The sequence below is a fragment of the Panthera tigris genome, chromosome E2, assembly GCF_018350195.1.
Source record: "Panthera tigris isolate Pti1 chromosome E2, P.tigris_Pti1_mat1.1, whole genome shotgun sequence".
In the NCBI taxonomy this organism is placed as follows: Eukaryota; Metazoa; Chordata; class Mammalia; order Carnivora; family Felidae; genus Panthera; species Panthera tigris.
Window position 1 is genome coordinate 3,036,340 of NC_056674.1, and position 13,501 is coordinate 3,049,840.

The 13,501-nt window shown below is 56.8% G+C and overlaps 1 protein-coding gene across 1 annotated transcript; it reads left to right on the forward strand.

Moving 5' to 3' along the window:
- The first annotated feature begins 3,488 nt into the window (after nucleotides 1-3,488).
- Nucleotides 3,489-10,686, forward strand: SHISA7 (shisa family member 7). The gene is given in 5 exon segments (XM_042970077.1): nucleotides 3,489-3,957; nucleotides 3,960-4,167; nucleotides 5,407-5,561; nucleotides 7,643-7,792; nucleotides 10,042-10,686. Coding segments are annotated over 5 exon segments (1,626 nt in total). The 3' UTR covers nucleotide 10,686.
- Nucleotides 10,687-13,501: the final 2,815 nt, after the last annotated feature.

A 13,501-nucleotide genomic window follows, 5' to 3' on the forward strand; every position in this document is an offset into this window, starting at 1 on the left:
AGCCTAGCTCCAATGCTTGGGCACTGTAAGGCTTAGGCAAACGATAGTACCTCTTGGAACCTCAGTGTTTTTGTCTGAAGTGGGGGAGGGGGGGAGAGAGAGAGAGAAGACCCACCTGTCATACATCTTTCAACATTCATCAATGCCATAGTGCTGTGGACACAACCATGAACAAGAAAGACCAAAAAAAAAAAAAGTCTGCCTTTATGCAGTGCATAGTCTATGGGGCCACTGCACGTATAATGCGGCAGGAAGAGATGGCACCCATAACTAGACAGAAAGCAGGTGCAGGGAGCAGAGTGGCTGGAGGTGCTAGTTTAGACAGGGCAGGGAGGGACACTGAGAAGACATGTGAAGGGCGCCTGAAGGAAGGAAGGGGGTGGGTCAGACCGATATCTGCAACAAGGCGGGGGGGGGGGGGGTGTCCCAGGCCAGAGGAACAACAAATGCACAGGCAGGAAGAAGGGACCCTCTTGGACACGGGACCTGGAAAAGTATGAAGGGACAGGGACAGGGAGAAGGGTTTGCATTTTATTTTGGGTGTGATAGGAAGCCATTGGGCAGTTTCGACAGGGCAACGCTTGACGTCATCTGACCTATGCTGGTGGGTTTTTCGTTTCTTAAAATTGTGGCAAGATACACGTAACGTAAAGTTTACTGTTTTAACCATTAAAAAAAATGTTTATGTGTTTATTTTGAGAGAGAGAGAGACCGTGCATGAGCAAGGGAGGGGCAGAGAGAGACAGAATCCCAAGCAGGCTCTGAGCTGTCAGTGCAGAGCCCCACTCGGGGCTCGACCTCATGAACCACAAGATCATGACCTGAGCCGAAATCAAGAGTCAGACTGAGCCACCCAGGCGCCCGATAGTCTTTAAACTATTTTTACGTGTACCGTTCAATGATACTTAGGACACCGGGAATGTGCCACCATTGCCACCAATTCAGAACATTTCTATCACCCCAAAGCAGCCGCTCCCCATTCTCCCACTCTCCCCCAGCCCCAGGCAACCGCTAACCAGATTTTCTGGCTTTAGAGCTCTGACTCCTGTGGACGTTTCGTGTAAGAGCAATCATCCCGCATATGACTGTTTGTGTCTGGCTTCTTTCATGTGCTGTTTTTCGGGTTCACCCGTGATGTAACGTATCAGTGCCCCGTTCCTCGCTAAGGCGGAATAATATTTCATTGTACGCATAGACCGCGTTGTGTGGATCTGTTCCTCTGTTGGTGAACGTCCGGGTGGTCTCCGCTTTGGGGGTGTTACGAATAGTGCTGCTGTCAACACTCGCGTGTTAAGTTTTCGTGTGAGCGTACGTTTTCGGTTCTTTGGGCAGATGCATAGGCGTGGAATTGCCAGGTCATGTGATAACTGCTTAACTTTCGAGGAGCCACCAAACAGCTTTGCACGGTGTGAGCTAAGCCACTGCTAAGATGCCTATTAAGCAGGGAGTGGGATATTCTAGCCCAGATTCAAGGGAGGGGCCAGGGCTGGAGCTAAAAGGGAAGTTGAGGCCCCTTGCAGGAGCAGGGCAAGCTGACTGAGGCGTGGGGAGCCTCGGCTCCCATGACCCTCTCCCCAGCCCAGCCCCTACTCCTTTTGGTGATAATGGTGTGGTCCCCAAACACACACACCCCCAGTGGAAAGGAGCAGATAAACCTAATACCTAATGATGCTCATTCAACTCGTCCTATCCACCCTCCCATCCTCTTTTTTTTTTAATTTATTTTTTTAACGGTTATTTATTTTTGAGAGCGAGAGAGACAGAGCACGAACAGGGGAGGGGCAGAGAGAGAGGGAGACACAGAATGTGAAGCAGGCTCCAGGCTCTGAGCCGTCAGCACACAGCCCAACACAGGGCTCAAATTCACAAACCGTGAGATCATGACCTCAGCCAAAGTCAGCCGCTCAACCGACTGAGCCACCCAGGCGCTCCTACCCTCCCATTCTCTCATGCTGCTTTCATTTGGTCATGACTTCCTGCAAAATTTCTTCATATTTGTCCTTAACAGTTTTCAACAAGCGTCACCCTGGTGTACGTCTGTGCGCCCAGCCCTCTCCCGCCCCTGGAATATAAGCCCCATGAAGGCGGGAACGCTGTGGCTTAGTCACCGCTGCACCCTCAGGGCTCAGGACACACTGTGGAAGCATCCGTCCTGCCGTTCTGCTGCCTAGAAACGACCCCATCTGGCCCCTCACTCTGCCGTCTCCTCCCTGGCCCTGTTCCTGGCCACCCCCTGAACTAGCGGCTGCAGTGTGCACAGTGCGCGGCACTGCAACAGACCAGGGCGTTCTGAGCTCCTTACAAAGATCAACCCGGCTCATCCTTCTAACCACCCCCTGATAACCATCCTTACCCCGATTTCACACATGGGGAGACTGAGGCACATGATCAGCTCTGCCACCCTGCGTCGCCTGCTGTCCTGAGACACTTCAGACCTACAACTGTGTGTGTGCTCGAGAGACAGAGGGAGAGGGTGGAGGAGGGAGGGAGGGAGAGAGAAGCTTGAGGCCCGTGAATTACCAGACCTAAATAAAGGAGAGAGAGGGGCCTTTGGGGGCGACCGAGGACCAGCCGGGTCTGAGCCAGCACTCCTCAACCGGGGCAGCTGTGACCCCAGGGGACCGCTTGGCACTGCCTGGAGGCATCTTATGTCGTCACCATGCGGAGAATGCGAACTCTCCTGGCACCCAGTGGCACACAGGTCGGGCCCAACGTGAGCGGTGTCAGGCTGAGAAGTCCTGACCACCTGGGTCCACCTGTCTGCTCTGTAAACTCAAGTTCTCAACTCCAATCTCTCTCTCTCTCTCTCTCTCTCTCTCTCTCTCTCTCTCTCTCTCTCTCCCCACCCACACCTCTTCCTCTCACCTTCCCCATTTCCACCCCCCCCCCGCTCCTCCCATCCCGCCCACCCCACATCTGTGTCCATTGCCTCCCCCATCCGCACTGACCCACCACAACCTCCTCCCCCGCTCTCCACGCCCCCATATCACCCCCCCCCGCCCTCTTACGCTCCCCCTGCCGTCGCTCGCTCGCTCCTCTCCCCGGTTTCTTCTCCCCACATCACATCTTTCCTCTGGTTTTTGCCCATCCTTTACTTCTGTGCGCCCGTCTGACATCTCCGCGGACCTTCCCAATCCCCCCCCCACCCCCCCCACCCCCATCGCTCGCTTTGACCCTACCGGCGTCTGCCCATTATCACGGCCATTCTCCTGCGGCGCGTCCGGGGCGTATTTCCGTTCCGCCCCCTCCCCAAACACCCCTGCGTCCACTGCCCTGGGGGGCTGCTAACTCGGCGCGCGGGCATCTCCCTCTCCACGCATCCTTTCTGTCCCCTGCGGCATGATTCTCGCCATTCTTCTGCCTTCCTCCTCGCGTCCGGCCCCCCACCCCCACATGTCTGCACCTCTGGCCATCTCTCTCTCGCCCCCCCGCTGCAGCCTCGGTTCTCCCCCCGGCCTGGCAGCCCGGTCCGACCTCCTGCGCGCCCCATGCCGTCCCTCCTGCTGCTCGGGACCCTCCTGCTCCTGGCCTCGACCGCCCGCCAGGCCGGGGCGCGCCCGTCCAACACCACAAGCGCCGAGCCCCCGGGCCCGCTGCCCGCCCTGCTGGCGCACCTGCGGCGCCTGACCGGGGCGCTGACGGGCGGCGGGGGCGCTGCGGGCCCGGGCGCCAACGGCACCAGGACCAGCACGGCGAGCGGGACCGGCGCGGCGGCGCGGGCGCCCCCTCCGGCCGAGCTCTGCCACGGCTACTACGATGTCATGGGACAGTACGACGCCACCTTCAACTGCAGCACCGGCTCCTACCGCTTCTGCTGCGGCACCTGCCACTACCGCTTCTGCTGCGAGCACCGCCACATGCGCCTGGCACAGGCGTCCTGCTCCAACTACGACACGCCGCGCTGGGCCACCACGCCGCCGCCGCTGGCCGGGGGCGTCGGGGGTGCCGGGGGTGCGGGCGGGGGCCCGGGCCCGGCCAGGCCGGGTGGCTGGAAGGGGGCCGGGCGGGGGGCGCAGGGGGGCGCGGGGGCGAGGGCCCCGGGGGCAGCACGGCCTACGTGGTGTGCGGGGTCATCAGCTTCGCCCTGGCCGTGGGCGTCGGCGCCAAAGTGGCCTTCAGCAAGGCGTCCCGTGCGCCCAGGGCGCACCGGGAGATCAACGTGCCCAGGTGTGTGAGCGCTGGGACCCTAGGGCAGGGCGCCTGGGGGCGGGGCCTGGGCTATCAGGGGTGGAGCCATCTGGAGAGGGCAGGGCTACAGGGAACCAGGCTTGCTCAGAGATGCGGGAGGCAGCCACAGCGAGCGCGGGAGCAGATACCCAGGGAGACCGAAGGGGTCCCAAGAATAGGGGCGACAGAACCGGCCCGGCTGCTGAGTGACGGGAGAGGCTCAGGCCTTTATCCATCCAACAAACTTATTTGTTGGGCACCGTCTGTGTGTGGGTCAGAAGCTGGGCATACAGCTGTGGACCAAACCAGGTCCCTGCCCTGCTGGGTGAAGCTGGCTTTCAATCCCAGGTCAGACTGTAATGAGGATTAACTGAGTTGATTCATGTCAAGTCTGGGCACATAGTAAGCCCTCCATAAACGCTGGCTGCCGTTATCATTAAATGTGAGTGGTGGGGAGAGTAAGCAAGTCAAACGGGTATTTGTGGGAAGGGTATTCCAGGCTGAGGGAACAGCACGTATAAACGTCCTGATAGAACTTGCGGGACAGCGACGGAGCCTCTGAGCCTGCGGAGCAGTGGGCGGAAGCAGGTTTATTCTAAGAGTGATTGGGGGGGGGGGGTGTCTGGAGGGCGCGGAGCTCAGGCACGAAGCCATCTGATGGTTCCAGAGGAGTCTCTGGGGACAGCAGAGGACCAGGGTGGAAGCGGGCGGCCCCTTAGGACACTAGCAATGAGCCAGCAATGAGAGGAGGCACTGGGGGCAGCACAGGTGGCAAGTGGTCCGCTAGGGATTTATCTTGGAAGTCCAACATGGCTGAGGGCCATGAAAAGAAAGAGAAGCAGGAGCCAGGGGCGAGTCTCAGGGTTTCGGTCCGCACAACTGGACGGAAGAGGCACACTTTACCGCCAAGGGAAGGCTGTTAAAGGAACGGGAGGGAGGCCCCAGGTTCAGGGTGGGGTGGGGGCCCAGGGAGGACGGTGTGGGAAGGACCACAGAAGGGGCTGGGTCCCAACGAATTGGGGAAGGGGCGCTTCAAGCAAGAAATGTGGTCGGAGGAACCTTGGGGCGGGCGGTGCTCAGATGGACATTAGCGATGGGCGTGGCCAAAGACGAGGAGCCCCGCCGAGCTGACCGACTCCCCCAAAGGGGAGAGCAGGGAGGGAAAAGAAGCCCGGGGCCTCCCCCTCCCTGCCCCCACCCCCGTCCCCAGGCCGCTGACCGGCTCTCTGCCACCTTTAGGGCTCTGGTGGACATTCTGAGGCATCAGGCTGGGCCTGGGACCCGCCCGGACCGGGCACGAAGCAGCTCCTTGACCCCGGGGGTCGGGGGCCCCGACAGCATGCCCCCGAGGACGCCCAAGACCCTCTACAACACCGTGAAGCCCTCCAATCTCGGTGAGTGGGACCTGGGAGCCGGGAATGCCGCTGCGGCCTCTGACCACGCCCATCTGCCTTGTAGCCCCGCCCCCGGTGCCCAGGCCCCGCCCGCGCCCCCAGCCCACCCTCCAGCCTCTTCCTGCTCTGAACCCGACCAGTTCCCGGCAAGGCTGGAGGGACCCTGCTGTGAATCAGGACCCCTCCTTGCCCTCCCGTGAACCCCCTGGGTGGGTACCACGGACGCCACGGTGATTTCAATGTAGACATTCTCGGCCCCTGCACTTGAGAAAGCCAGTGTCAGAGCTCCTAACAGCCACACACACAAGAAAGCACCTAACTATTGAATTAGAATGTCCTGAACACTGCCTGGGTTTGAACCCTGGCTCTGCCGCTGGCTACCTGGGACACACGATCTCACCTTTCTGGGCCTCACTTCCCCGGCCATAAAACAAGCAGCGTCGCCGTCGCGGGTTACTGCAAAGCTCAAATGAACTAACGACGGAAGGCTTAGAGCAGTGCCTCGCACAGAAAAAAGGTCCATGTAAATATGAGCTGTTCTCATATTTTATGATGAGTTCACCAGGGAGAAGTCCAGGGAGCTGTAACAGGTTAAAAAGAGTCTCGTCTGGTTTGAGGAGGAGGAGGAGGAAGACTTCCCCCAGGATACCGTTTGAGCAGTGGCCTGGAGGGTGAGGGGCCTACCTGGGCCGGGCAATGTCTGAGCCTCTGAAGCATAGTCTGTGAGGCCAGGGAGAGGGTGGGCAGACACCTCAGGAAGGATCTGAGCACCAGGCTGAGCTGAGGAGCTCTGTCTTTGTCCTGATGGCGATGGGAGCCACGGAGGACTTTAGAACAGGGGAGCAACAAAGTCAGAAGTGAGTGGAAGAATTTTTCTGGAACTCATGTGAAGGGGGAGAGATGAGAGGAAGAAGGTGCAGGAGGAGGCTGGGTAGTAATGCAGGCTATACAGAACAAGGCCTGAGCTGGGGTCAGAAATGTAGGGGAAGAGATGGGTTTGAATCGTAATATAAGGAAGAGACATTTGAGGTGGGTCTTGAGGGATGAGTAGTTCTTCAGGCAAAGATGGGGAGGAAGGAATTCAAGTCAGAGAGAACAGCATAATAGCATCTGCAAAGGCCCTGTGGCAGGACTGAGCTAGGCTCATTCAGGCAAGGCATCAGCTAGGGCCGAGTAAGCCTCAAACACCATTCCCGGCTTAGATTTTGTCCTGTGGATGAAAGTCAGCTGTGGGAAGAGACTCCAGCAGCATAGGGGCAGGGGCAGGTGTGGGTGTCAGGAGTACTACCAAGGCGGGGCGGGGGGGGGGGGGGGGGGGCGGGGCTGATCTGGAAGATGGGCTGGCCAAATGGCCAGGAAGCCGATTTGATGATCCAGAAGGGTGAGGAAGGTCAGAGCAGAGATTCAGGAGATAGGAGGGATCAGAGCTGGGAACCCAGTGGACATGAGTGGAAATCCTCCCATGAGACCAGGACAGCAGTGCCAGCTGGGAGTGGGTGATGGCAGTGACACCACTTCCCTTCTTGGTCCCCACAGATAATCTGCACCACAACTACCTGCACCTCAACGTCAACAGCCCCAAGCACCATGCCGCCACGATGGGTAGGGACTGGGGCTGGGTTGGGGGGAGGACAAAGGCTCCTTTCCTTCCCTGCCTGTATTAAGCCTGAGCTGGGTGCCCAGGATAGAGCAGGTGTGAGATCCTGTGAGCCCTGGCCTCCCAGTCCAGCCAGGTGACCAAGCTAGCCTCAGTTTCCCAGTCTCATCTCTCTCCTGCCTGGGCTTGTGGGGAAATGTGTGGAGTGGACGGCCCCTCCAGCCTCCGGCCAGGCACACAGCAGGTGCTGAGCACGTGCCAGTTACCTCTCTTCCTGTGACATGACCTGCTTCCCCAGCATTGAGCCTGTCTCCTGAGGTCGGGGGAGCAAGTATCCGTGAGGGGCCAGAATCCCTGGTTTCCACTCCCTAAGGGGCTGGGGGCTGGAACTGCTGGGTCAAAGGGAGAAGGGGCTGGGAGCCTGGACTCCTGGGCCTGAGGGAGGAGGGGCTGGACTGACCCCTGCCATGCCCCTCTGCCCCAGACTGGCGTGCCGTTCCGCCACCCAGCCCCTCCTTGCACTACTCCACGCTGTCCTGCTCTCGGTCCTTCCACAACCTCTCACATCTGCCCCCGTCCTATGAGGCCGCTGTGAAATCTGAACTCAACCGCTACTCCTCCCTCAAGAGACTGGGTGAGTCCCAGGAAGGGGAGGGCAAAGGTGATGGGGTGGGGCCAGGGCCTGGGTTTAGGAGTGTGGACAGTGGCCCAATAGGCCTCTGAAAGTGCTTTTTAAAAATGCATATCCGTGCCCCCCTAAGATCTATTGTATTCATTAGGACTTGTATTTACAATTAACAGAAATACAACTTAAGCCAAAAACAAAAGGCAACTACATTGGCTTGATATGGTAAAGTCTATGAATCATGAGCTTCAGGTATGGCTGGATCCAGGGGTTCAAAAGCTATCTCCAGGATTCTACATCTCTTCTTTATTTTCAGACAGATTCTTCTTTAGTGGTAGCAAAGACTGACCTGAGAAATTTCAAGATGCTATTCAGCCAGCAGAAAAGGGTCTTTCCCAATGATTCTAGCATTCCCAGGTCTAGATCCCACTGGTCCAAATTGGGTCACACGCTCATCCCTGGACCAATCACTGTGATTCTGGACATTTCTGGGTCAGTGGCAAGAGCCTTCAAACATTTCATTATTTTAAAAATTTTTTAACATTTATTCATTTTTGAGAGACAGAGCACAAGCAGGGGAGGCGCAGAGAGAGGCAGAGGCACAGACTGCAAAGCGGGCTCCAGGCTCTGAGCTATCAACACAGAGCCTGACACGGGGCCTGAACCCACGACCCATGAGATCATGACCTGGGCCAAAGTCAGACGTTCAACTGACTGAGTCACCCAAGCACCCCACATTTTATTATTTTTTAAGTTTATTTATTTATTTTTGAGAAAGAGAGTGGGGGAGGGGCAGAGAGGGAGAGACAGAATCCCAAGCAGGCTCCGCACTGTTAGCGCAGAGCCCAATGTGGGGCTCAAACCCACAAAGCACGAGATCATGATTCCAGCCGAGATTAAGAGTCAGACGCTGAATTGACCGAGTCACTCAAGCACCCTAAGCCTTCAAACAGTTTAAACTGAGAGCCAGGGGCGCCTGAGTGCCTCACTTGGTTAAGCATCTGACTTCAGCTCAGGTCATGATCTCACGGTTCCTGAGTTCAAGCCCCGAGTCTGGCTTTTGGATCCTCTGTCTCCCTCTCTCTCTGGCCCTCCACCACCCCCTCAAAAATAGACATTAAAAAAAAAAAAAAAAGATTTAAACTGAGAGCCACATTAAGAAATGCTTTTTATATCATGACCCCTGAGACACATATAATATGTATAATTTTTAGTTACAGCAAAACTTTGAAACTTGTTATGGACATTTTCAAACATGCCCAGCATTAGAAGACATTGTAAAACGAATCCCCATGTTCCCATCGCTCAACTCAACAATGAGCAACATTTTGTTAATCTAGACTCCCTTCAGCACACTTTTAGCGGATTATTTTAAAACAAACCCCAGGTACTGTCACTGCATCCATTAATATTTCAATAACACAAACATAACTGAAATAAAAATTTTAGGAACAGGTTGCTTACCCTTATTCCCCTAGTATACCGATGCCTCTTTTTTAATAACTTTTTTAAATGTTTATTTGTTTTTTTAAAGTAATCTCTACACCCAGTGTGGGGCTCCAATGCACAACCCCGAGACCAAGAGTCGGATGTTTCACTGACTGAGCCAGCCAGGCGTCCCTGTGTGGATGCTTTCTGAAAATTTTCTATTCTAGTTAATTTTAAAATGCCATTCACCCTCTACAAAACTGACTTCATAACCCACGAATAGGTCACATCTCCAAATTTGGGGCGGGGGGAAGGAAATTCCCCCCACATCTGCTGGCCCACCATCTGTGTCGGGCCTAGGAATGTGCGTTTGGTCACACAGCTAGCCTGATGGTTTTGGCCGGCTAAAATTTGAGACTCACTTGGGCGCCTGGGTGGCTTAGTCGGTTGCGCGCCAACTTCGACTCAGGTCATGATCTCGCGGTCTGTGAGTTCGAGCCCCGCCTGAGGCTCTGTGCTGACAGCTCAGAGCTTGGAGCCTGCTTCAGATTCTGTGTCTCCCTTTCTGCCCCTCTCCAGCTTGCACTCTGTCTCTCTCTCTCTCTTTCAGAAACGAATAAATGTTAAAAAAAAATTTTTTTTATTTAAATAAGATCCCTCCACCTATGTCACCTATGTCACCTACCTGTGTCCAGGCTAATAATGACCAGGGCATTCTGGTGATCCCTGGGGTCCTCGTGGGTGTGGGATGTACGGAAGCCAGGGGGGCGGGGGCACGTTCTGGACTGGTTGGGGACTTACCTGTATGGCCTTTCCCCCTCTTCCCCCAGCGGAGAAGGATCTGGATGAGGCCTACCTGAAGCGCCGGCACTTGGGGGAGATGCCCCGCGGGACGCTGCCCCTGCACACTCTTCGGCGACCTGGCACGGGGGGCGGCTACCGCATGGATGCCTGGGGCGGCCCCGAGGAGCTGGGCCTGGCGCCCGCGCCCAACCCGCGGCGCGTCATGTCCCAGGAGCACCTGCTGGGCGACGCGGGCCGCGCGCGCTACGAATTCACCCTGCCGCGCGCGCGCCTGGTGTCGCAGGAGCACCTGCTCCTCTCGTCGCCCGAGGCCCTGCGCCAGAGCCGGGAGCACCTGCTGTCGCCCCCGCGCAGCCCCGCGCTGCCCCCCGAGCCCGCCGCCCGCGCGGGTCTGGCCGCGTCCCATTCCAACTTGCTGCTGGGACCCGGGGGGCCCCCCACGCCGCTGCACGGGCTGCCCCCGCCGCCCGGCCTGCACCCGCACCACCACCACGGTCTGCACGGCTCGCCGCAGCCCGCCTGGCTGTCGGACGCCGGCGGGGGAGGGGGCACGCTGGCGCGCAGGCCGCCCTTCCAGCGCCAGGGCACGCTGGAGCAGTTGCAGTTCATCCCCGGCCACCACCTGCCGCAGCACCTGCGCACCGCCAGCAAGAACGAGGTGACCGTCTGAGGCCAGGCCCGGGGGCTTGGGGGCTGCGGCCTCGCGGGGGCCCCCATCCCAGCCCGGATCCCTCAACACACTCCAGGGGCCTGGGACCCAGGATCAGCCTGTGGCCAGGGGGCTGCCTCCGAGGACACTGCTTTGGATGAAATCGTCACCGGAGACAAAACCTCCTTCTGGGATGTCACGGTAGATAAGATCCCTCCTCCTATGTCGCCGTTTGAGGCAAGGCCTCTTTCCCATGACGTTATCACAGAGGAAGAGCCCTGCCTGTGAGCTCATCACTAGTGAAAATGTCTGTGTTCTGTGATGTCATCACAGGGACAAAACCTCCTCCCCATTAATCCGTCACGGAAGAATAGGCCCGCTCCTGAAGTCAACACTAGCGGCCATGTCTATGTTCCATGAAGTCATCACAGACTTTCTTCCTGGGAGGTCACAGCAGAGGCAATGCCTTACCCTATGACATCATCCCTAGAGACAAAGATTCCTTCCTGTGAATGTCATTGCAGAGACAAGTCTCACCCTTATGATGTCATCTCCGGCACCAAAAGGCCTCTTCTGACATCATCGTCAGGAAAATATTTTCTTCCAGAGAAGATGCCTGTGTCTATGATGTTGTCGCTACAGACAAAGCCATCTTCCTGGGACACATCGCAAGCAAAATGCCTTGCCAACTGTGTCCTCGCCATCCATAGGACTGTCCACGACATTGTCACGGGGACTCTGCCTCCTTCCTGTGATGCCATCTCCAGAGAAGGTGCCTTGCCCTATGACATTATCAGAGGGACCGTGCCTCTTCCCGTGATGTCATCACCAGAGGTGACAACCTGCCCCTGGGGCACTCCAGGATGAGGCCCCTTCTGTGGTATCACCACTGGACTCTGCCTGCTCGGAGATGATGCTGTAAGACACCTGCACTGCTCCTGCCCGATCATGAGAAGGCAGGGCACGCCCAGAATCCATGAGAACCCCCCCAGGGTCACCAGAGAAAGTGCCCTGAGCTGAGACATCTGAGGGATGTTGTTGCTGCGGAGGCAACCCCACCCGGAGAGAATGGTCTGACTGCAGGTTGTTGGCAGCAGGCCCCCGCTGAGGTTCTGTCCCGGGATTGTGATGACATCACCACAGACACTGCCTGCTCTGGAGGGCCATCATTTGTGATGGTGTCACCCGAGTTTCTGCCTTGTCCTGCCATGACTTCACTCTGTCACTCCTGTCCCTGACAGCAAGGACATGCCCTGCAGGACTTCCACCAGACTCTCCCTCTAAAGGGTGGCTGGGCCTCAGACCCCATCCCTGTGCAGTGATGTCACCTCCTGTGTGACTCCTCAAGGAGCCACTCTAGCCCACCAGCCTCCCAGAGTCGTGGGACTCACAGTGGCACAAAAGCTGGCCTCGTTTCTTTCTGCCATAACGAGAGACATCATTGCCTCTGTCAACAAACTCCTGGATTTCTGTTGGGGGTGAGGTGGGATGGGGTTGGTTGGGGTGTGCCCACTGTTGATTTGGCTGATGATATCATCGGTGCCATAAGACTTCCACCACTCATGATGGCATTGTACCTGGGGTCAAATGCTAACCATGTCTGATGATGACATCATTTCCCAGGATTCCCTATGACCTACGGTGTCCATCTCCCAGGATCTACCACAACCATTGTATCATCTCCTAGGACCCATCATGACATATTATGTCATTACCTTCCAGAATCCTCAATGGCTGATGGTAGCATCCTCTACCAGGATCCACTAGCACTGATGATGCCACCATTTCCCATAGTCCCTGACAACTGTGGTGTCATCACTTCCTAGGACCCATGAAAGCCAATGCTATCATCACCTCCCAGGATCCACTTCAACCATGATGTCATCACCTCCCAGGATCCATTTCAACCATGGGGTTATCACCTCCTGGGATCCATGAGCGCTAATGGAGTCATCACCCCCCAAGATCCATTTCAACCGTGATGTCATCACCTCCCAGGACCCATGAGAGCTAATGGGGTCATGACCCCCCAGGACCGACTCCCACCATGGTGTCATCACCTCCCAGGACCCATGAGAGCTAATGGGGTCATGACCCCCCAGGATCCACTCCCACCATGGTGTCATCACCCCCCAGGACCCATGAGAGCTAATGGGGTCATGACCCCCCAGGATCCACTCCCACCATGGTGTCATCACCTCCCAGGACCCACCATAACCATAGCATCATCATCTCCTAGGATCCATGACACCCAAATATGTCATCATTTACTAGGATCCACTTCAACCATATGCATCGTCATCTTCCAGGATCCATCATCTTGAGGGCCAAGCACGACAATGGCTGCATTTCAGTTGTGTTCTGGGGTCCCACGGCACCTATAATCGTTCCCGTAAGGGGAACTAGCACAATAACACACCATTTTCCTATTCCCTCAAAAATGGAGTAAGGTGAGGACCCCTCTGATGACATCATCCTTAGTCTGCCCCTTTTTAATGATGTCACTGCCTCTCCCCTGACTTAAGCTGATGCCTGCATCAACCCCGCCACAGACCTGGTCTTGGCCAGACCCCATCACCCCCCCGGTGAGGGCATCCAGGCCCCTCCTGGTAACTCACAGCCCTTCACCCAACCATCTCATCGGTGACAGGGTCAACACAAATACCTTTTATCATCACCAGGGAGTGTGTGTGGGGGGGGGGGGGCTTTACAGGTCTCAGGTGATATCACTGCCCCTGTTACCTGGACCCCTATCCAAAACAGCACTCCATTGGCTTGGGCCAGACTTGACCCCATGGGCTGGGTGGGCAGCTGTGGCCCCTCTGGGGCCTTCAATC